Source organism: Carcharhinus amblyrhynchos, chromosome 15 (genome assembly GCF_965287045.1).
Source record: "Carcharhinus amblyrhynchos chromosome 15, sCarAmb.v2.hapA, whole genome shotgun sequence".
NCBI classification, from domain to species: Eukaryota; Metazoa; Chordata; class Chondrichthyes; order Carcharhiniformes; family Carcharhinidae; genus Carcharhinus; species Carcharhinus amblyrhynchos.
In genome coordinates, this window is record NC_137338.1 from 31,865,776 (window position 1) to 31,891,342 (window position 25,567).

At 42.6% G+C, this 25,567-nt stretch overlaps 1 protein-coding gene across 1 annotated transcript in view; it reads right to left on the reverse strand.

Annotated features, from left to right (window-relative positions):
* The window catches only part of LOC145353527 (sperm-associated antigen 17-like), a 194,436-nt gene that overhangs the window by 161,097 nt on the left and 7,772 nt on the right, over positions 1–25,567 (reverse strand). The window contains exons 6-11 of the mRNA XM_080204336.1: positions 16,284–16,475; positions 15,639–15,820; positions 11,410–11,544; positions 5,541–5,613; positions 2,461–2,570; positions 763–900 (exon numbers count right to left, since the gene is read on the reverse strand). Coding sequence (XP_080060462.1) covers positions 763–900; positions 2,461–2,570; positions 5,541–5,613; positions 11,410–11,544; positions 15,639–15,820; positions 16,284–16,475 — 830 coding nt within the window. The remainder of the gene's footprint in view (positions 1–762; positions 901–2,460; positions 2,571–5,540; positions 5,614–11,409; positions 11,545–15,638; positions 15,821–16,283; positions 16,476–25,567) is intronic.

The window sequence follows — 25,567 nt, forward strand, 5'->3', positions numbered from 1 at the left end:
TATTTAAAACTATTTCTGCTTCCTGGCAATCTCAAGAGGGCTTGTCTGTGGACCTTGTATTGAGGATTTCATCTCCTTTCAGTTGGATCTCGGTGGTCATCCCCTTGACCTTGTCAAGGGACAAGCGGCTGAGAAGAAGGCAACTTCTGCTGCTGTTGAAGAAGTTGGCAGTAATGAACCTCCGGCTCTTGACCCTTAGTAGAGTAGATGGTGGAGTAACATTTCATGCTACTCTGAAGTATGGGCTCGTAGCAGAGAAATGCAGTAGAATGTATGAGAAGTGCTAGACAGCCAAGGTGCTTTCCACACAGTTGGCAATCAACTGCCAAGCTGCATTATCAACTCTGACAAGAGGAATGCTTTCAACAATAGCCCCTCACCTGGCCAACATTGGAATTCTTCAGTGTGACTGATCAAAGCCTTCACAGTCTGTTGGTTTTACTAAGAAGTTCTTCCTCTGCACTCACCTTCTCCAGGCTTTGGATTGCAGATACAGTGTGATACTCCTGCCAGAAATTGGCATGGGGCTGACAGTGTCAGAAATTCAACTGCCAGAGAGTCGCAGAGGCCATGGTGCCCAGCGGGGAGCCCGCTAAACGGCCTCTACTTGAGTCTCCTGGCCCAACGTTCTGCAGGGAGAATTGTCCCCTATATTTTTAGTGGCTCCTTTTGTTATCTTCACATGAAAATGCATTTTGAGTTAACGTTACAATGAAGATATTCCCTTCAACTGCATTGTAATGTAACGGGATCTGTCAGTACCTTTTTATCATCCTCAGGCACTGAAAGACTGAGCACAGTGGATATCATGTGCTCTACTAGATTCTGATCCAGTCCATCATTCCGCGGTTTAGGAATAAATTCACTTGGAGGAGGTAAACTTTCTTCTGTTGCAACTACCTGTGTGTAACAACAGAGATCGCTAATGAAATGATGTGTTTTAAAGCCATGTCAGAACAATAGTTTCTATATTAGTTAAAGCAAACCACCAGAAAAACAATTCTAGTCATTAGTTTAATTATAATGAACATTGGTATTACATTACCAAATTAGAGAACTAATAGAGACAAGTAAGTCTGCTGTACTTCAAGAGATCAGATATTGTTGCTGTGGTGTACTGATATCAGCACTTCAAAACCTGATCAAGCAATGTTTGTGAAGCCTCTGCAGCTGGGAATGGGGATAGGGGAGTTGTCCAAAGAAGCTTCAGAAATTAGTCCAAAACATCATGCTGCAGCCTCAGACTCAATCATCACTTGGTATCAATTGCTTAGTTTGGCAAATATGCCCAGCTGATAATTCCACAGGGGAGGCAGGGGCATAGTGATATTGTGGCATTGTCACTGGACTAGCAATCTGGGGACCAAGGAAACGCTCTAATGATGGTCATGAAATCATCTGGCTTATTAATGTCCTTTCGGGAAGGAAATTGCCACCCTCATTTGGTCTGGTCTACATATGACTCCAGACCCACACCAATGTGGTTGACTCTTAATTGCCCTCTGAAATGGCTTAGCTAGCAACTCCGTTCAATGGCAATTAGGGATGGACAGCAACATCCAGGTCTCATGAATGAAAAAAAAATTTGGGAAGAATAGAATTGTATAGTGTCACAGGAATGCTCCTACTTAAAACTAAAAGGGAGGGTAGGACTTTGGAATTCAAAAACATTCCTTCATGAGATGTGGGCATTGATGACAAGACCAATATTTGCTGTTTATTTTGAAATGGCATTAAGAAGGTGATGGTGAGCTACCTTCTTGAACTGTTTCACTCCATTTGCTGTAGGTACACTCACAGTGCTTCTGTTTGCACTGAGTTAAATAAGCATGGTCTCGAGAGTTCTTAGTACTGCACCATACTCTACTAAAATCCTATCAGCACTGCTCTGACAGGTATAGTGAAGACAAAATTACAAATCGAGGACACTATTAACTGCTGCATTTTAAGGGATTTAACCACATAATTGGTTAGTAACTCAGGGATGAACAGACACTGATAATAATGCAATACTAAAATGCTAATGTCGGTTGGCTCAGCTGCTACAGTTGTAACTCATAGTAACACTAGCTGTTCAGTGCAGTGTTATTCAGTAAAGACCAAATAATAACAAAAAATCTGTTTCAAAGAACAGGACTTTTTTCTACTTGATTTTGCACGTGAAATACAGGGGCATAATTCAGTATCACAGCCAGTATTCCCTTAAAAAAAATCCCTTCCTGCAATCTTCTTCCTTCAAAAACAGAAAATAATGAAGTTTGCTTGCATTTGTTACTGCAATTATGTATTCGCTAATAAGAAAATCCTAGTTTCCAATGAAGCTACCAGAAATTGGATATTGAATTAAGTACCGAGACAGAAATGAATTAAATTAAGAATATTATAGTGTAAAATGTGAAAAGATAAGCTAATCAAAGACCAAGTCATCAAGTCATTTATACATAACAAATACATACAAACCTGTTCCAATATACAGTGTAATATTAAAGGCACAGAGAGACTCTCCAAGGGCACTAGATTCATCAGATCATTATAATATCTCATATCCAGTGGTGGAATAGAAACACCTGCTTTAAAAAAACATTAAAACACAATGCTTTAACCTTTTCATGTGTACGTAGTATATGGTCACATCATCAGCTAATGAAACAAATTGGTCAGCAGAAAATCAAAACCATAAGATATTATGTAAGTAGAATCACAAAATTAGTATAGTGCAGAAGGAGGTCATTCGTCCCATTGCGTCTGAACTGTCTGTCCGACAGAACATCTTAGCCAGGCCCATCTTCCAACCTATCCCTGTAATCCTGTGCATTTACCGTGGCTGATCCACCTTGAGACACTATTAGGGACAATTAGTATGACCACTCCACCTAACCTGCACACCTTTAGGGGAGTGAAGTTGCCAGAATCCATTTTCAAGGGTTTCACAGCACAGCATTTGGAAAGCAGACAAATTCAGCATGGGTTTAAGGAAAAGGAATTATGCTTGACAAAATGACTCACAAGGGAAAGTATGTCATATTAATACAGTGATAGGTGATGATGTTCACACAACGTTGCTATCCTATGTACTGCAACCAGGATGGAGATATCAAGCACCCCCCTCCAGTGGCCAGACCATTAATTATGACATTCTGCATCTTCTGGGGACCGTTTGTATCTTCTGGGGACAGTTTTATCACTGACAAAAACTATGAGAAATCATTTATCACAGCTACTTTCCCCTTAGAAACTAATGATTGCTATTTTGAAGCATTTAATCCAGGTTTCATGTCTCCACCATTGAGACTTAAAAATAATATCCAAAGCAGCTAGAACTGGCGTTATTAACTTGACAGTATGCCAAAGCAAACTTTTGCTCATATAAAATTTGAGATCCGGAAGAATTAGCTCTCACCTAGAATACAAAGTAACAATAATCTACAAACCAAAGACATAGAAAAGAAAGATCTCTTAGCAAAACATCTGAAAAGCAAGCAACGAGATTGTGTTGTTTCAAAACCATCAGAGCTAGTTTATTCAACTTGTGTACTCAAACTAGTAGTGGTCACTTTGTGGAAGGTTTTTCTTTTTTTAATTGTCCTTTCAATAGCCTGCATCTCAAATAAAGAAAACTACTCAATGGAAATAAAACTAACTGGATGAAATACGGTTAGTGCAAGTTTCAACATTTCAAACTTCTATTTTCCCTATAATTGCAGCAACTGATACATAGAACATAGAACACTACAACACAAACAGGCCCTTCGGCCCACGAGTTGCGCCGATCACATCAACACCTATCTATAACTCCCAATCCCATAAAACCCCATATACTCATCCAGAAGTCTATTAAAAGACTCCAGCAAGTTCGCCTCCACCACCACTGACGGCAGCCGATTCCATTCACTCACCACCCTCTGAGTGAAAAACTTACCCCTAACATCACTTCTGTACTTTCCTCCCCGCACCTTAAACCTGTGTCCTCTCGTAGCGACCATTTCAACCTGGGGAAATAGCCTCTGAGAATCCACCCTATCTATTCCTCTCAACATTTTATAAACCTCTATCAGGTCGCCTCTCAACCTACGTCTCTCCAGGGAAAAGAGACCCAGTTCCCTCAACCTAACTTCATAAGGCATGCCTCCCAGTCCAGGCAACATCCTTGTAAATCTCCTCTGTACCCTTTCAATAGCTTCTACGTCTTTCCTATAGTGAGGCGACCAGAACTGCGCACAGTACTCCAAATGAGGCCTGACAAGGGTCTTATAAAGTTGCAGCATTACCTCCCGACTCCTAAACTCAATCCCTCGATTTATGAAGGCCAGTACACCATACGCCTTCTTGACCACCTCTTCCACCTGCGAGGCCGATTTAAGAGTCCTGTGGACCCGGACCCCAAGATCCTTCTGCTCCTCAACACTACCAAGACTCCTGCCCTTGATAGTGTACTCGTTCATCCCGTTGGTTCTGCCAAAATGGACGACTACGCATTTATCCGCGTTGAAATCCATCTGCCATATTACATATTAATACATATTAATTAAATGTATTAATACATATTAATTAAAATTATAATCCAAAATGTCTTTTAAAAACAAACTCAATGATCAATTAGTTCAACTTCCAATCTCAGCTGTTACAAAATCTGCTGATGTCATGTGTTCCAACCTGAAACAATGGTTCTGTATGGGTTTTTTTGGTTATTAGCGAGAAACGCTGGTGAATAGTGAGAACTCAGACCTCTCTTTCAGTAAACAAACAAATAAAAGTATTTATTAAAATGGAAGATACATAATAAAACTCCCACTTACACTTCAGCAAATTAACAGGAAGCACTTAGTCCCTCAAAGACTGAAAACCCAAAGCATTTCTTTCCCCCAGACTTAAACTCTGCTGAGATTCTCATTTCCCAAACAACAACCATAAATCTATTGGTCAAATTTAGTCAGTGATTACTTGGGGATGTTGTTCAGTTCAGCAAAGAAAACAATCTTTTGCACAAACTGGTTTGCCTTTAGCACTTCATCTTAGCTGAACTGGTTCCTGGGGGTGCACGTCTCTTTCTCTTTCTTGCTCCTGCTTGTTCAGCACCTCATCTTTGTCTAAACTGCTTTCTGGCTCACAACACTTTGACTGCTAATTGTATTAATTGCAAAGAACACCCTGTTCCCTTCTTTCTTTCTTTCAGCTGCTTTCTTTTAGGTACTGCCCAGAAATGGTTTACAAAATAAATGGCAGTTTGATTTTACTTATGCAAAAAAAATCATTTAAATAGCATCCTATCATTTTGTGACACAATTATTTCAAGAGAAGAAAACTGCAGGGCTATGGGGAAAAGGGGGGGGGGAGTGGTGTTAGATGTATTTTTCTTGCAGACAGTCAGCAGAAACAAGACAAGCCTCCTTCTGTGCTGGAAGATTGGGATGCACAATAGACTAACACGACAATTAATGGCAAAGCTACCAATACAGAAAAATCTGGACTGATAATGATAATTTACAAATCCTGAAGTATATTTAAAACAGTTCAAATATAGAGCTTTGTGAATCAGGTACCTTTCTCACGGGCAACTGTCAAACTTGCTGAGGTAGACTTTCTCCTATTAGTCAGGGTTGTACTTGAAAGCAGCTGTAAAATAATTATCCAAAAAAACTTAAATAATTTAAAACTGAATTTCGCATACTTTATCTACCTACTTGGTTGCAGTATTTACCTGCTTCTTCGCATTTCCCCCTCTTCATGTCCACATTTTACCACTATATTTCTGTATGGTTTTTACACATAGCTTAACCTGGTGCTTAATATCATTCAGCACCCACTAATTTCCTCACAATTTCTCTCTTATTCTTCCTTCAAGATTATTTTCCTTTCTTTTTCTCATTTTCAACAACATTGCAAAAATCGTTTTAGCTGCACCAATAACCTTCCATTCATCATAATGTCAGAAGTGGGGATACTTACCAATGATTACACAATGATTACACAAGTATTATTTACAACTCCTTCGATACTGAACCATTTGTGTACATATGCAGCTTGATCTGACAACATTAAGCTTGGGATGATAAATGGCCAGTAACATTTCATCAAATCCCTATAGTACAGAAGGAGGACATTCAGCCAGTTGAGTCTGTGCCAATTCTCCGAAAAGAGTATCTCATCTAGGTGCATCCTCCCTGCCCTATTCCTGAAACCCCATACATTTACCATTGACTATTCCATCTAACCTACACATTTTTGGACAATTTAGCATGGCCACTCCACCTAACCTGCACATCTTTGGGCTGTGGGAGAAAACTGCAGACAAGAGGAGAACTCCACAAGATGGTCACCCAAGACTGAAATTGAACCCGGTCCCTGGCTCTGTGAGGCAGCAGTGCTAATCACTGAGTCACTGAAGTGCCAAGCAACGCCAATATCCAATAACAGATAATCTAGCCCCTTTCCCTTGACAATCAATGACATTACTATATTGAATCCCCTGCAATAAACATCTGGGGGGTACCACAGACCAGAAACTGAATTGGGTCAGTCACATAAATACTGGGGCGACAAGAGCTGGTCAGAATCTTGGAATCTTCCAGCGATCAGCTCACGTCCCTGACTCTAAAATGCCTCTTCCTATCTATAAGACACAAGTCAGGAGTGTGATGGAACACTCTCCACTTGCCTGATAAGTGTGGCTCCAACAACACTCAAGAAGCTCAACACCATTCAGAATAAGGCAGTCTGCTTGATTGGTACTCCATCCACTATCTTAAACATTAACTTCATCCACCACCACACAGTAGTACCACTGTGAGTACCATTTACAAGGTGCATTGCAGAAACTCACTAATGCTCCTTAGAAAGTCCCTCCCAAACTTGCAATCCCAAATACAAAGAAAGACAAGGGCACCACCACTTACAAGATTCCCTCCAAGCCGCACAACATACTATTTGGAACTATATTGCCATTCCTTCACTGTTGCATGGATCATAATCTTGACAGCATTGTAGGTGTATTTGCACAGATCATTGCGATGATTCGCCACCACCTTTTCAATGGTACTTAAGGACAGACAATAAATTCTGGTATCACCAGTGATATCCACATCCCATGAAAGAATCAAAAAAACCAACTTTAAGGATTTGTTGTTTGCAGTATCTGGCGGCTAGAGGTTTGGAAGAAGTGGAAGGTTCAAATTTTGACAGAGTGAGGACTGGAGGGATTGGCATAGAGCAACAACGCATGGTTGCATTCAGGGAGGTGCCATAAAAGTTATGTGTAAGGAAGTTATGAAGGTGTTTTACTGTAGGGAATGGGGGCAAGAACTGTCAAAAGAAAAAGAGTATGATAAATGTATGACGGATGCATTTGCTGTGAGTGGTAAAATTCTTAAAGTTCTCCTGCAGAACATTTTGTTCTGATATTTTTAAGACTGCCTACAGTCATGGTTTGGTTATACAACATTTCCAACCTTGATGATAAAGATCAGCAAAATATACTGAAGGAAAGTTAGCTAAAGGCCTGTTTTTAGCACAGGGATTGGTGATGCACAAACTTCTTATCCCTGATCCCACTGAGACACGTGGGCACGAACTTTGACATGCTTCCTTACTTAAATGATTTAATGATGCAGCCCAGCATGAACCATGCTGCTGACTGGTTGCATGCTCAATAGATGGTTGAGCAGTTTGTGAGAATAGCATGATGCACAGCTAGCCAGGACCTCTAAAATGTGGTCTGCCTCTTTTTTAATAAGGGAGCTGCGCTCAGTACACAGCAACGAGTCATCCAGCAAGTTCTTGCGTTGGAAGCCCTTCCTCTCCCTCTTATAGGGATGTCTCCACTTGGTCCCCAAACCATCTCTTCTTTGAAGGCCTCCCATTATTTAGGTGCTGTTTTGCCCAATTTTTAATTGTAATCCATCTGGACTAGATTCCTTTTCAATTCACAGAAGTTAGCCCTCCCAACTGTACCTTAAGGTACAATCCAACATAAAAACACTAAACTAAAGGAGGGCTAATTTTCCTTATTCCTTAGCTGTTCTAAACCTGATGTTATTATGATCAATTATCCAAATATTCTACAAGTGAGGCATGCCACTTATAATCTTAGAATCCCTTCAGTGCAGGAATCCATTCAGCCCATTGAGCCTGCACCAACAACAATCCCACCTAGACCCTATGCCTGTAATCCCAAGTACTTACCCTGCTAGACCCTCTGACATTAAGGGGCAATTTAGCATGGCCAATTCACCTAATCTGGTGGAAACCCATGCAGATGCGGGGAGAATGTGCAAACTCCACACAGACAGTGACCCAAGGCTGGAATTGAACCTGGGTCCTTGGCACTGTGAGGTAGCAGTGCTAACTATTGTGCCACTGTGCTGCCCTCATTCCCCAGAATATGCTTTGTTCTCTCTCATTGGGCCGGAAATACATTCATCTCTTGTAGATATTTGAGGAATTCCTCTCCTTTTGCCCATTGCATGCAACTATGGCAGTCTAATTAGGACAACTGAAATCCTCGATTATCAGTGCTCATTTGCACAAACAGAAAATGTTGAAAAAACTCAGAGGCCGGAATTTTGCCATCCCGCCTGCCATGGGAATTGGAGCAGGTGAGGGGTGGACTCTGGGAAGGTCTGTTGACCTCGGGCACGATTTTCCAGTTTTGGGATGAGCAAGGCTGTAAAGTCCCACCCAGAAAGTCTGGCAGCAAAGCTCTGAAGAAGAATCATACAGACTCAAAATATTGACTCTGTTTCTCTATCTACAGATGCTGCCAGACGTGCTGAGTTTTTCCAGTATTTTGATTTTATTTCATCCACAGTATTTTGCATTTATAATAGCATAGCTCCTTTATTGTTCCTTAATTTTAGCCAGATCCTTCTCTTTAACCCCTCAACTATACTACCCGCTCCAGTGCTATATTGGTTTCTTTGCTCAACATTGCCATCTACTTCCTGTGATTCCTTCCCTATTGCTCCATAATACCTTGTAGCCAGGAATATTAATTCCCAGCCATCTCCTTCCTTCAGAATTCCATGGTACCCAGATTAAAGCTTATCTTGAAAATTATATTCTATGCTCCTTTTCCTGACAAAATGAGCTAAAATCACTTGCTTGGGGCAAACAACCAATAGATAAATTTAATAATGTACTGTGAAATGTGTACTGCAATTATTCTGCTTAAATCTTTATTTTGGACAAAAGATACTGAGGATAAAAAAAGGATAAATGAAAACAGTTTCAGAAAAAGCAATTTCTGGGACTCCAGATTATCATGCTAAATTGGCAAACTCATTATAAAGGGGGACAGCTGACATAAAAACACATAACATAAAAGGACCAACAGGAAATGTCTTTTTCCAGGCAAAATGTGAACGTAGAAAAGTATTTTTTAATAAGATAGTAATTCTGTGAAATGTCATAGTCATAAATTCAGGTCTTCCTTTGAGTGTTTAGTGATGATATCAACCCTGTAATCTGTCCAAGTGTTTTTCATTGTGTTTAATATATGCTACAATATCTCTGAAAGACAAGATAAAGTTTATTTGAATCTCAAGCTGCTTTATTCCACAACAGGGTAAAACTTTGCCTTAATTTATGTGGAATAATCCCTTTGCTTCCTATTCAAGTTCAAAGAAAAATGTTCTTTCTTCCAGTCAGTTTTGCTACTTTTGTTGCCTGTCTGTTAGTGCAGTGCACAATTGCCAATAGCTCCACTAATTCCTTGGCATCAGTGTTGAGTATTAAAAACCTCTCAAATCTGTTTAAAAATGAATCTGTCACTGCCACAGACTGACAGAGGTCAAGGGATTCTGGTAAAAAGGCGAGCTGTCTTTTACTGGTACAAACATTTACATCACTGTTCTGAAAAAAGCAGGTTATTATTTGCAATCATTCAATTCGCAATGATTCAAGCAACACTTCACCAAATGTGTGATTTGATCAAATCTAGAATCACAGAATCCCTACAATGGAGTAGGAGGCCATTTGGTCCATCGAGCCTGCACTGACAATAATCCCACCCAGCCCCATCCCTGTAATCTCATGTATTTAACCTGCTACTCCCCCCTAACCTACACATCTTGAGACACTAAGGGGCAATTTAGCATAGCCAATCAACCTAACCTGCACATCTTTGGACTGTGGAAGGAAATTGGAGCACCTGGAGGAAACCCACGCAGACACAGGGAGAACGTGTGAACTCCACACAGTCTCTGAGGCTGGAATTGAACCCGAGTCCTGACACTGTGAGGCAGCAGTGCTAACCACTGTGACACCATGCCGCCCCAATTTCAGAATATTTCAAGTTCTATTTCAGAATATTTCAAGTTCTCCATAATGTGCAATATAATCCAGCCATTGTCAGCCAGGCTACCAAGTTCAGAAAATGCAGTCCTAATACTGCAGAGCTCAAAACATGCACAGCACAACATTCCGGAGAACAAAGAATGCACACCAAATTCAGAGAATGCCCAGAGCTGACACTGCAGAGTGCAATGCCAGCAGTGACATTATTGTCTAAGAGGATTAAGAGCGCTAATACTAGTAGATTTAAATAACATACAGGACTAATACTATTGATTATAGATAAGAAGGGAGGCATGGAAGGATTGCAACAGGAGGATGAAAATTTTCAAATCAAATGTGTTTGCGAATAAAAAGTCAATGAGACTTGGTGCGATTTAGGGTACGTGCAGCAGAGTTTTAGATACATTCCACTTTGTTAAGGAAGGAAGATGGAAGGCTGGGCAAGGGAACATTGCAATTGATGAATCAGAAGTAGACAAGGCATGGATGAGGCCTACCATTCCAGATGGGCTGAGATGGACATTGTTGTAGAAGTGAAAGCAGATGGTCGTTATAAAACGCAAGATATAGGGTTGGAAGCTTTGTTCAATGCCAAATAGTTGCTGAAACAAGGACGGCCTTGCAAAATGACTGTGTTTGGCAAGATCAGGTTCTGCATGTTAGCATTCCTGTTAATATTTAACCTTGTCATTTTCCTAATACACAAACTAAATGACAATTCACTAATTGCTTAGTCGACTTTTAATCAACAGATTAAAAATTAGAATGCATTTGCTTTTATATAAGAGTAATAAAAGTAACTATTTTTTTAACTCTTCCTGTAGAAAAATGGCCCAAAATTCAGAACAGCCATAAATTCCGTTATCTATGTTTTAAAAGGTGGAATGGCCTTATGTTTTAAGTTACTGTGATATGTAATGACTACTTCCTCTGCACACGACGCATAACTAAATTATACATTGTTTCATGAACATTGTTGCAATTTTCTTATACAGGTAAAATATTCTTCTATAATAATTTATTGTATTGAAAAATGGACCATTTTAAAGCTTACATCATTATAATCAATTCAGATGTGGAACATAATAATAGATCCTGACATAGGATCTGCTGCTTTACCTCTTCCTTTTTCAAAATCTTTGGCACCGTAATCAGCTTAATATTGTTCAGATAGTTCTGATGTTGTCTTTTCCAGTCTTCACAATCATAAATCATGCAGGCAATATCGTCAAATATTGCTGCACCAAAGTCCAGCTGAAAACAAAGAAGAAACATGTCCAGGAAATGCAACAGGTCATGGTAACAAGGCGCTGCTTCACAACTTTAATAATTTAGAAAATTAAACAGGTTGGCAGTCAAATTGTTGTTGGTGCATTTTTTAAAGCAGGGAGAGAGAAAGTAATGAAACAGAAAATGTCAGAAATATTCAGCAGGGCTGAATCTGAGGGGTATCTGTGGAGAAAGAATAACATTAATGACCAGAATTCTGCAAACTCTTTATTAAGACTAGAAGCAGGGAAAAAAATGATGTAGAAAGGTGAAATGCTTGTCCAAAGTCTTCCCCCCACCATGGTGTTTTGTCAGTGATGGGAGAATTGGCATATTTTCCATCTTGCAGGAACTTAATTGAAATACATAAGTGGACAATTAAGGACCACTTTCTGTCACCAGAGGCTAGGGTAGAAAAGTAAAAGCAAAGTTTATTTATTAGTCACCAGTAAGTCACATTAACACTGCAATGAAGTTACTGTGAAATTTCCATAGTTGCCACACTCCGGCACCTGTCCGGGTATACGAGAGAGAATTTAGCATGGCCAATGCACCTAACCAGCACTTCTTTGAGACTGCGAGAGGAAATCCACACAGACATGGGGAGAATGTGCAAACTACACACAGACAGTGACCCAAGCCGGGAACTGAACCCAGGTCCCTGGCATTGTGAGGCAGCAGTGCTACAATGTGCCACCGTGCCACTCCAGTGCCTTGTGGTGATATTGCCGAGTAAAATCTGGCAGCATCCCAGCAGGCTCCAGTAAGGAATAGCCTCCATTTTGGGCACTTCATGGCAGATAGAGATGCACCCCTGGCAGCAATGGCCACCACCGCAGAGTCTGAGCCACCTGTGCAATATGAACCTACCCTTTCTCCGATTGAAGGACATTCCTTGCTCTGGCATCCCCCAACCCAACCACCCCCCTTAATCAAATTTACTCTGAGGGCTCCTGGCCACTAAGGTCCTCTCCTAGCAGCTGCAGCCTCAGCAATAGCCATCACCAGGAGTTGTATCGCTGAGGCTGCTGAGCTGCCAGCTCTCTGTTTGGGCAGGCAGCTTTTGGAGTTGAACCTCCATTCTTATTTAGTTGGCAATCCTGCAAACAGCACCACTGATATTCCTCACTAGGTCCCACTTGTGGGCGAAGCGAGGTCACCTTCTGTTTTTGGGACATGTGCCATTCCTATAAATTTCTCCTAATAGAAAAAGCTTGCCAGACAAACTTGAAGTGGAACAAGAAACTGTAGCTGAAGGTGACTGAAGTCAAGTACATGGGCCATATATTGACAGCAAAATGAATTTGCCCTGATAAGGTGAGAGCCACAGCAGAGATGCAGCAACCAACAGATGTGAAGATTTGTTGGATTTCTGAGCTACCTAGGAAAGTTCTCGTCTGATCTCTCATTAGAGTGAGAATTTTTGTGTAAACTCACATAGAAAATAGTAGATGTAGGCCATTCAGCCCTTTGCACCTGTGTGTTTGGAGTCACATGTAGGCCAGACTAGGTAAGTGGAGCAAAATTCCTTCCCCAAAGGACATACATTAGTGAACCAGATTTTTTTTTACAATTGATAATGGTTTAAGGCAATAATTAAACTTTAAATTCCAGCTTTTTAACCATCTGCTCTGATGGGATTCGAATATGAGTCTCCAGAGGATTACACTGGGTCTCTGGATTACTAACCTAGTGACAATACGACTGCGCTACTGCTTCCCATCCTAAAACTGTGCCCTCTTGTTCAAGAACCACCCCCCAGCCGTAGGAAACAACATTTCTGCATCCAGTTTATCTAGCCCTGTCAGAATTTAACATGCTTCAAATAGGTCCCATCTCATTCTTCTAAATTCCAGGGAATACAGGCCCAGTCAATCAATTTTCTCTTCATATATCAATCCTGTCATCCCAGGAATAAGTCTGGTGAAGTTACACTGTACTACCTCTATGGCATGTATATGTTATTTCTAAGATAAGGAGACCAAAACTGCACAAAATATCCCAGGTATAATCTCAACAAGGCCATGTATAGCTGCAGTAAGACATCCTTGCTCCTGTACTCACATCCTCCAGCAATGACGGTCAACAGACCACTTGCCTTTCTAACTGCCTCTGTAGCTGCATGTTTGCTTTCAGTGATTGTTGTACTAGTACAACCAAGAGCCTTTTTATGTCAACATTTTTCTAATCTATCACCATTTAAACAATATTCTGTCATTCTGTTTCTCCATCTGAAGCAGATGACTTCACATTTACATGGTATACTGTATCTGACATGTATTTGCCCACTCACAGCCTGTCTAAATCAGCTTGAAGCCTCTTAACATCCTCCTCGCCACTCCCACTAAGTTTTCATCTCATCAACAAACTCAAAAATGTTTCTTTTGGTTCTGCATTCCAAATCATTGATGTGTATTGTGACTAGCTGGGGCCCAAGCCCTAACCCTGTTGGACCTCCCCAGCTGTTATACCTGCATGTCAACCTTCAGTGACTGTTCCACCATGACATCTAGGTCATTTTCCACTTCCCTGAAACTGCCACCATTCACATAATATTCCTCCTTCCTGTTTTTGCCCCCAAAGGGGATAACGTCTCACTTATTCACTCAGCCAGCCGGTCCTGCAGATCACCCTGCAGCTTCTTAGCATCTTCCTCACAACACACACTACCACCCAGCTTTAGGTCTTCTGCAAATCTGGAGATACTGCATTCAATTCCTTCATCCAAGTCATTAATGAATATTGTGAATAACTGGGGTCATAGCACTGAACTCTGCGGTACCCCACTAGTCACTGCCTGCCACTCTGAAAAGGACCCGTTTATTCCCACTCTCTGCTTCCTGTCTGCCAACCAGCTCTCTATCCACTTCAATACATTACCCCCAATACCATGAGCTTTAATTCTGCTCACTAATCTCTTTTGAAAGTCCAGATATGCAACATCCACTGGTTCACCCTTGTCCACTCTACTGGTCACATCCTCAAAAAATTCCAGAAGATTTGTCAAACATGATTTCCCTTTCGTAAATCTATGCTGACTTGGAGGGTTAGTGTTTTTCAGACTGGAGGATTGTAAACAGTAAGGTTCCCCAAGGATCAGTTTTAGGACTACTATTTTTTCACTATATATAAATGACTTGGATCTTGGAATATGATGTCAAATTTCAAAATTTGCTACAATACCAAACTTGGAGGAGGAGAGACAAACAGTGAGGATGATACAAATTGCCTGTGTCAGGGCATAGATGGGCTAAGAGAATGGGAAGATGACTGATAGATGAAATTTAATACAGGGAAGTATGAGGTGATGTATTTTGGCAGAAGAGATAAGGAGACAAGACAAAGAGTGTGTAGAGACAGAAGCATCTGGGATGCATGTGAATCAATCTTCTAAGGTTATAGGACATCCTTAGAGACTGGTTAGCAAAATATATGGGGTCTTGAGCTTCAGAAATTGAGGTATTGAGTTACAAAAGCAGGGAATGTATGCAGAACCTTTATAAAGCTTTGGTTAGGCACAAACTAGAAGACTTTGTCAGTTCTGGCTACAACACTTTAGGAAAGATGTCAACATCCTTGTGAAGGTGCAGAGGGGATTTTACCAAAACAGCTACATGAATGGGGACTTTTAGCTACCAGGTTAGGGAAAAGCTGGGGTTGTCCTCCTTGGGGAAAAGGAGATTGAGGGGACAGTAAATATTTTGGGTAAGAGATGCAAGGGGAATGTGAGAAATTTGTTTTTATGCAGCAACAAGTTGTCATGATCTGGAAAGCATTGCTTGTAAAGATGGTAGAAGCAACTTCACCAATAACTTTTAAAAGAAGATTGGATAAATATTTGAAGGGCAAACATTTGCAGAACCACAGGGAAACATGTGCCCACAAGCATAGTGGAAGCAGAATGGACACTCAGAGGAAATAAAATTACAGGGCTCAGGGGATCAAATGGGGGAATGAGACTGATGGGATTGCTCCACATGGACCTGGCATGGATTCAATGAGCTGAATGGCCTCCTCCTGTGCTGTATGGTAATCTGACTATAATCAAGTTAAGCCTGAGGTTTTAGCTCGGTACTGACCTTCATATCATCATTGTCCCAGTCTTGTGGTAAGGTGGCTTCCTTCACCGTGTACCGGAGTCTGGCAATATCAAATAGTTTGGATCCAGGTTTTCCACTATTCAGAACAGGCTCAAGGTACTTCCAAAAATTTTCTAGGCTCTTGTTGGCATCTTCCTTTTGCTTTTTCTCTGATTCAATTCCTGCAACCATCAATAATTTTGAATGCTATTTAGAAGTTTAGTTTTGAGAAACCCTGCTGTACAAGGAGGCCATTTAGGCCACCACATCTGTACAGATTCTGAGAACTATTAGTTTTATTCCCCTGTTGTTTCCCTGTGGTTCTGCAAATGTTTGCCCTTCAAATATTTATCCAAACTTCTTTTAGAAGTTATTAGTGAAGTTGCTTCTACTATCTTTACAAGTAATGCCTTCCAGATCATGACAATTTGTTGCATAAAATGTAACTAAAAATTTTGGAATTATAATTTGAATGCCTGAGCATAGATCAATAATATGGAACTTCCAAAATTACTAGATTTCCTTTCCTGCCTAATACCATTAGGACACAATCATAATATTTTATTTTGTACGCTATGAGTAACTGTCCCTAGTGACCAAATTGGTGTTAACTACAACTTAATTGTGAAAGAGTAACTAACTGACCTTCAAATGATTCATGGTGGTCTACCTCAGACTCGACAGCATCCACTTTCAGGAAACTCTCATTCTTTTCATAACTGATCATTATTACAGCAGAGACATTAATTCCTACTTCTCCCAACATGAGTAGAAATTGAAGATTTTGGAAACCTTGGATTATGATGTAACGTTGAGGACCATCGTCAGGTTCATCATCTGTTATTAAACAAAGAAAATAGTAAAGACATAGTGGGTCCAACTGTAATCTAATCAAAACCCACCAAGTGGTAGAGTTAAAACAGGGTCCAGTATCCTTTACTCACTGAAGATTTTTTTTTCCTGTATATCATGTATTCATTCTCAATTACAAAGGCACAACTACCCAGGCCACAAACTTTTATGATCACCTTCAATATTGGTCTATAATCTATCAGCAAACGTGTTACTCAACATATCCACAGTGGATGTTGGTAAGTGGGAGGCTTTCAAGGGCAAACTGATAATGTTGCAGGAAAGGCATGTGCCGGCAAAGAGGAAGGATGGGAAAGGCAGGATTAGAGAGCCATGGATTACAGAGGGTATCGAAGACTTGGTCAGGAAGAAGAGGGAGGCATATGTTAGGTCGAAACAACTGGGAACGGAGAGTGCACTGGAGGAATATAGAGAGAGTAGGAGGGAGCTTGAAAGGGGAGTTAGAAGGGCGAAAAGAGGGCATGAAATGGCTTTGGCTGATAGGATTAAGGAAAATCCAAAGGCATTTTACTCTTATATTAGGAGCAAGAGAGTGGTTAGAGGGAAAATTGGTCCTCTTAGGGACAAAGGAGGGGTGCTATGCATCGAGTCTGACGGAATGGGGGAGATCCTGAATGAATACTTTGCGTCGGTATTCACGAAGGAGAGGGGTTTGGTGTCGTGCAATGTCTTGGAGGGATCTGTAGGTCAGTGGAAGGAAATATCCATTACGAGGGAGGAAGTGCTAGGGTTTTTAGGTAGCATAAAGATGGATAAAGCTCCGGGGCCTGATGGTATTTATCCCAGGCTGCTTAAGGAGGTGAGAGATGAAATTGCTGGGCCTCTGACGCAAATCTTTGTCTCTTCTCTGGACACAGATGAGGTCCCAGAGGACTGGAGGGTAGCTAATGTGGTACTGCTGTTTAAAAAGGGTAGTAGGGATAACCCTGCTAATTATAGACCAGTGAGTTTGACATCGGTGGTAGGAAAATTATTGGAAAAAATTCTTAGGGATAGGATGTATGAGCATTTGGAGCGTTGTGATCTGATTAGGGATACGCAACATGGCTTTATTCATGGGAAGTTTTGCCACACGAATCTGGTAGAATTTTTTGAGGAGGTGACAAAAACGGTTGACGATGGGCGAGCCGTTGATGTCATCTATATGGATTTCAGTAAGGCGTTTGACAAAGTCTCTCACAGTAGGCTGGTAGAAAAGGTTAAGGCACATGGGATACAGGTAGCTAGATGGATTGAAAATTGGCTGGGCAATAGGAGACAGAGAGTAGTAGTGGAGGGGTCCTTTTCTGGCTGGAGGTCAGTCACCAATAGTGTGCCGCAGGGCTCAGTACTGGGACCTCTCCTCTTTGTATTATATATAAACGACTTGGAAGAGGGCGTACGTGGTGTGATCAGCAAGTTTGCAGATGACACCAAGATGGCAGGATTGGCAGATACTGAGGAAGACTGTCAGGTGACACAGCAGGATATAGATAGGTTGGTATATTGGGCAGATAGATGGCAGATGGAATTTGATCCTGACAAATGCGAGGTGATGCATTTTGGAAGGAATAATGCAGGGAGGAGTTACATGATAAAAGGTAGACCAATTAAGAGTATAGAAATACAGGGGGACTTGGGATTGCAGGTGCACAAGTCTCTGAAGGTGTCAACACAGGTTGGAAAGGTTGTGAAGAAAGCTTATGGAATGCTAGCCTTTATAGGAAGGGGTATAGAGTATAAGAGCTGTCGTCTAATGCTTCAGTTGTACAGAACATTGGTTAGGCCGCATTTCGAGTACTGCGTCCAGTTCTGGTCTCCTTACTACCGGAAGGACGTGGAGACCCTGGAGAGGGTGCAGAGGAGGTTTACCAGGATGTTGCCTGGCATGGAAGGACTGAGTTACGAGGAAAGGTTGGAAAAACTGGGGCTTTTCTTCTTAGAAAGACAGAGCTTAAGGGGGGATCTGATAGAGGTGTATACAATAATGAAGGGAATAGATAGAGTCAACAGTGGTAGGCTTTTCCCTAGATTGGGGACAACTATTACAAGAGGTCACAATCTAAGGGTGAGGGGGGAGAAGTATAATTTGGATAATAGAGGATGGTTTTTCACGCAGAGGGTCGTGGGGGTATGGAACGCGCTACCAAGTAAGGTGGTGGAGGCAGGCACACTGGACTTGTTTAAGGTTTACTTAGATAGACACATGAGCGAAACAGGGATGGAGGGTTATAGTAGACGGTATTAAAAAGGGTCAGATCCTCAGGTCGACACTGGAAATGTCGTATTACATGTTAATGTTTTTGTCTCTTTTAATCAACAGGTGTCGGTCCACCTTGTTGTCAAACGAGGGGCATGCACATGGTGGGTCGTGCGTGGGCTGCTCTTGGAGGTTTCGAGAGTGGCCTAGTACTTCGTGTCGCTGTGTGTGCTTAATCCTGGACCAGCAGATGGGCACCACAACAGCTCAGTGACTATCACTGCTAGCTGTGCAGATACATGGATTTGGGCCTGTGTCTGTGGGAGTTTGCGCATTCTCCCTGTGGTTGCGTGGGTTTCCTCCGGGTGCTCCAGTTTCCTCCCACACCCCAAAGATGTGCTCTTAGGCTGATTGGTGTACCAAATTGACCCTACACTATTCTCCCCTGAATCTGGCTACATTAGGGGTACCATTCACATACACACGGGGCAGGGTAGGTGTAGGAAAATGCTTTGTGAAATGGCGGCGCGGGCTCGTTGGGCCGAAGGGCCTGTTTCCCGTGCTGGGTTGTTCTTTGTTCTTGGACATTTTGGGGCTGATTTTTATGGAGTGCACTGGACTTTTTCATGGGCCAAGAACAGCCCTGGCACTGATCAGCCTTGGCACTGATTGGCTTGCACCAATCAATGAGGTAAAAATTTGAGGCCTATTACAGGTTGTGAGTTGGCTTTCTATGATTAGGGCTTTCTGACTACTGAAAGCCCTAATTGTCACACTGCATGTAAAAGAAAGTTGCCCAACTACCACAAAGAGGCTTGGGTTGGAGATCAGAGGCAGGCTAAAGTTCCTGGCTGCATTCTGCATCCCAGGGAATATATCAAAGGAAATTGGGAATAGATGACCTTTCACCTCATCTTTCTTTTTGATTCATTTATGGGATGTGGCATCACTAGCTCGGCCAGTTTTATTGCCTAACACTGAGAGCATTTAAGAGTTAACCACACTCACGTGGACCTGGAGTGACATGTAGGACACACTAGAGTTCCTTTCCTAAAGGGTATTAGTGAACCAGATGGGTTTTTATGACAATCAACAATGTTTTCATGGTCATTATTAGACTTTTAATTCCAGAATTTTTAAATTGAATTCAAATTTCACCATTTGCCATAGCAGAGCACTGCCCTGGGTCTCTGGATTACTAGTCCAGTGATAATACCACTATGTTACTGCCTCCTGTGTGTCAATGGTAGGCTCAGGCATAACTGCACCTGCAGAAATCCTAAAGGGTGGGGAGTAATGTTAAATGGTCTCCAGGACATTTACTGATTTTTGTAAATGGACAAATGGGCATTTCGTTAGAAGCAAAGTGTTATGTTTTGGGGCTTTAAGGTTCACCATGGTAGGCTTCTGCAGAAAATGCAGATGTATGGGATTGAGGGTAATCTAGGAAATTGGATCAGGAATTGGCTAGCAGATAGGAGACAGAGGGTGGTGGTTGATGGTAAATATTCGTCATGGAGTTCAGTTACGAGTGGTGTGCCTCAGGGATCTGTTCTGGGGCCACTGCTGTTTGTAATTTTTATTAATGATCTGGATGAGGGTATAGTTGGGTGGATTAGTAAATTGGCTGATGACACCAAAGTCAGAGGTGTGGTAGATTGTGAGGAAGGGTGTCGTAGTTTGCAGGGTGACTTAGACAGGTTGCAGAGCTGGGCCGAGAGGTGGCGGATGGAGTTTAACGCGGAGAAGTGTGAGGTAATTCACTTTGGTAGGAATAACAGATGTGTCGAGTATAGGGCTAACGGGAGGACTCTGAATAGTGTGGATGAACAGAGGGATCTAGGTGTATGTGTACATAGATCCCTGAAAGTAGGGAGTCAAGTAGATAAGGTTGTTAAGAAGGCATACAGTGTCTTGGCGTTTATTGGTAGGGGGATTGAATTTAGGAGTCGCAGCGTCATGTTGCAACTGTACACAACTCTGGTGCGGCCGCACTTGGAGTATTGTGTGCAGTTCTGGTCCCCACATTATAGGAAGGATGTGGAGACTTTGGAGAGGGTGCAGAGGAGGTTTACCAGGATGTTGCCTGGTATGGAGGGGAGGTCCTATGAGGAGAGACTGAGGGATTTGGCGTTGTTTTCGCTAGAAAGAAGGCGGCTAAGAGGGGATCTTATTGAAACATATAAGATGATTAGAGGTTTAGATAGGGTGGATAGTGATAGCCTTTTTCCTCGGATGGAGAAAGCTAGCACGAGGGGGCATGGCTTTAAATTAAGGGGGGGTAGTTATAGGACGGATGTCAGGGGTAAGTTCTTTACCCAGAGGGTGGTGAGGGATTGGAATGCCCTGCCTGCTGCAGTTGTAAATGCGCCTAGTTTGGGGGCATTTAAGAGATCCGTGGATAGGTTTATGGATGAAAAGGGATTGGTTTAGGTTAGAGGGTCATTGTTTTTTAACTGGTCGGCACAACATCGTGGGCCGAAGGGCCTGTTCTGCGCTGTAATGTTCTATGTTCTTCTACAGCAAAGAACAAAATAATAGGTAGCCACAGCATGCATTACTTGACCAACAAGTCAGAGTTTATTGAGATTGATGTTGCCTCAACACAGCCTAAGACAGAAGAGAGATAAAACCCTGTGAATGCCTCTGGGGTGTCATAACATGTCATGTGACACATCACACAGATGCACTGCTTTACAATACATAACATACTTCCCCTTTACTTCAGTAGTATGGCACATTAGTACATATTAATGATCACCCACTATTAACATCAGCTACATTACCACGTTATTATTTCTTTGCCATATGCAAATTGTTGCTGCATTACCTACATTCCATCAACATCTGCGCTTCAAAAAGCACTTAATTTCCTGTAAATTGCTTTATCATAAGCTTGTGAAAGGAGCACTATAATTGTAAGTATCCGAGACAATAGGATAAAGGCACAGAAAAGGAGTTGAGATTGGCATAAATCAGCCATGATCAAACTGAATGGCGGGGCACGCTGTGGCCAAATCCCTTTTCTACTACTTGAGTTCTTTTCATATTCTTGCTGTCAGATGTTCCATTTGACAATTTATTACACACATCAAGGCAAATTATACCAAGTCTGAGTGACCATCAGTAATTATATTCACATCAAACAATAAATACTTACTTTTAGTCTCATAATAGGCTACAGAATTACATGTTAGCAAAGTGTGAGGTGGCTCATTTTGACAGGAGGACAGTTATAGCTGCAAAAAGTAAGAAACTAAATGGGAGGGAGAAACAAAGAGATCTGGAAATACTGAAACACAAATCACTACAAATGCAACCAGCTGTGATGGCCATTTCTAGTACAAACTACTAGGGTTATTCCTAGAGAAGCACATGAAGGTCCTGGTTGCAAGTCTAGAAGGGTTGGACCTAGGACACTGCCCTGAGGAAGAGGCGAAGAGGAGGGCTGTCAGGGGGCTAGAGAACTGGGAGATAGTTGTCTGCAGAAGGATCTAGATAGGCTGGGCGAATGGGCCAGGAAATGGCAAATGGAATTTAATGTTGGCAAGTGTGAGGTGGTCCACTTTGGTAGGAATAATGGTAGGAAGGACTATTACTTACGTGGCGAAAAACTGCAGCAGGCGACGGTGCAGAGGGACCTCGGGGTCCTTGTGCATGAGTCGCAAAAACCCAGCTTGCAGGTGCAGCAGGTGGTCAGGAAGGCGAATGGGATGCTGGCCTTCATAGCGAGGGGGATTGAATATAAAAGTAGGGAGGTCTTGCTGCAGCTGTATAGGGCATTGGTGAGGCCGCAGCTGGAGTACTGTGTGCATTTTTGGGCGCCGCACCTGCGCAAAGATATTTTGGCCTTGGAGGGAGTGCAGAGGAGGTTCACTAGGCTGATACCGGAGTTGAGGGGGTTGAGCTATGAGGAGAGGCTGAATAAACTAGGCTTGTACTCGTTGGAGTTTAGAAGAATGAGGGGAGATCTCATTGAGACGTATAAGATGATGAATGGGATGGATAGGATAGAGGTGGAGAGACTCTTCCCGCTCAAAAAAGACAATAGGACTAGGGGGCACAGCCTCAAGATAAAGGGGGGGCGGTTTAGAACGGAGTTGAGGAGGAACTTCTTCACTCAAAGGGTGGTGAATCTCTGGAATTCTCTGCCCGTTGAAGTGGTGGAGGCTGCCTCGCTAAATATTTTTAAGACGCGGGTTGATGGGTTTTTGATAAGAGAGGGGATTAAGGGTTATGGGGAGAGGGCGGGAAGGTGGAACTGAGCCACGACAGATCAGCCATGATCTTATTGAATGGCGGGGCAGGCTCGAAGGGCTAGATGGCCTACTCCTGCTCCTATTTCTTATGTTCTTATGTAAGCTGTTTTGGCCAGTTAGCTGAATTCAACATGAGGGCACAAATATATAAGATAGCCACCATTAAATCAATTAGGATGAATTTCTTTACGTAGGGCGGGGTTTTCCACACCCCCGCAATGTGTTTTTTGGCAGCAGAAGCATCGATCAGTTGGTTGGTTGAAAGGGTAGATAATTCAATTGTCAAATACCAAGCAGGGGCAGCACGGTAGCACAGTGGTTAGCACTGCTAATTCACAGTGCCAGGGACCCAGGTTCAATTCCTGGCTTTGGTCACTGTCTGTGTGGAATTTGCACGTTCTGCCCGTGTTTGTGTGCGTTTCCTCTGGGTGCTCTGGTTTCCTCCCACGTTCTGAAAGGTGTGCTGGTGAGGTGCATTGACCCGAACAGGTGCCGGACTGTGGTGAGTAGGGGAATTTCATAGTAACTTTGTTGCATTGTTAATGAGAGTCTTGTGACTAATAAATAAACTTTTAAAAATGTTTTACATTTTTCAAGAACATTCATTATCTTACATTATAAACAGCCTCCTTTATTTGTCTGTTACCTTACCTTTTAGAAAAGGGCTGCAAAGAAAACCCTGGGAATTATAGACCGGTAAGCCTAACAAGTGTGGTGGGTAAGTTACTAGAGAGAATTCTGGGGGATAAGATTGAAAAGACAGGGTTTGATTAGGAGTAGTCAGCAAGGCTTTGTGCGTGGGAGATCATGCCTTACAAATTTGTTAAAGTTCTTTGATGAAGTGACCAGGAAGGTTGATGAGGGTAGGTGGTAGACATAGTCTATATGGACTTCAATAAGGTATTTGATAAAGTTCCACATGGTAAGCTGCTCTGGAAGGTTAGATCACATGAAATCCAGGAAGAGCCGGCAAATTGAATATACAATTGGTTTGATGGTAGGAGGCAGAGGGTAATTGGAAGGATGCTTGTTATTGGAAGCAGAAGAGATTTACAAGGATGTTGCCAGGACTCAAGGGACTGAGTTATAGAGAGAGTTTGGACAGGCTAGGATACTTTTTTTGGAGAGTAAGAGACTGAGAGATGACCTTATAGAGGTGTATAAGATCACAACAGGTATGGATAGGGTGAATGCTCTCAGTCTTTTTCCCAGGGTTAGGGAATCAAGAACTAGAGAGCATAGAATTAATTAGGGAGGGGAAAGAATTAATGTGAACCTGAGGAGCAACTTTTTTTTTACATGGAGGGTGGTATGTTTGTGGAATGAGCTGCAGAAGAAGTAGTTGAGGCAGGGACATTGACCATGTTTAAAAGGCATTTGGACACAGACATGGATAGGAAAGGTTTAGAAGGATATGGGCCAAATGCAAGCAAATGGGGTTAGCTTAGATGGGCAATTTGGTTGGCATGGACTAGTTTGGGCCAAAGGGCCTGTCTCTGTGCCGTAGATTCTATGATCCTACAACTACAAATCATGCCAAAATCAGTTAGTCTATGTTCCCTTATCAGGCATGCCACTCACTAGGAAAATCAAATAATCAATACTTTTCCCAATACATTCCACACAATTATATTTTTATATATGTGAGGATAGGTTTTTAACTTCATCCATCACACAGTATTGCTAATAAAAAGTGACAGGTTATGTGGATACCCCTAGCTCAAAGCAACATACTGATCAAGAGAGAATGGAGGCAGAAACAAAAACCTATGCTTTGAATTTGAGAATGTTGCACTTCAGAAATATTGGCGGGGATTCTCCCAAAAGTGCTGAATTGAATGGAAAACTGTTCTAGATCATGACTGTTTTCTCAGTTCAATTTCACACTTGAATCTCCCCACTCTGTGCAATGCAGGGGTCACGATCATGAATCCCATTAAAAACCTGGGTGGGGGGGGCGGGGGCATTCACGCCAGAGTCTGACAGCTCTGGAACTTTGTGCATGCATAGTGGCCCCGATCTGTCAGTCTCCCCATTTGTTAGCCAGCTTGGGACCTCCACAGTGCTGCACCTCCACCACCACCAACCCTCCCCCCCCTCACCCCACCATGGCCCGATCGCGGATTCCACAACAATTTCCAGGCCAGCCCTGACTCCCCCCCTCTGCATGCCCCGATGTCCAGCACCACTTTCCCCAGCAGTGGTGATCCCCCCAACCCCCCGGTGAGGCAAACCTCCCATCTCTCCAGCACAGCTCCCCACCTCCCCTCCGCCCCCTCACACTGCACCCCCCCACCCCCCACCTCCAGCCTGCCCCGATTGCTGATCTCCCTCCAGCCCAGACCGATCACCATGCAGAGTGGCAGCGGGACCCTCCACCCCCACCAATTGCCCCAGGCTCTGCCCACAATAGGCCCCACTCCCTTGGCACTGCCCGATGCCCGGTGGACAGTGCCAAAGTGCCCCCTGGGCATGGGCACTTTGCCCTTGGGCAGTGCCAGAGCACACAGGCTGGCACTGCCAGGGTGCCCATGCCCAGAGGGCACCCCCCACATCATCCGGCCCCAGTTGCCCCCCCCTTCCCCCTTCATTCCAGCAAGGTCTCCAGCTAGTTTTCC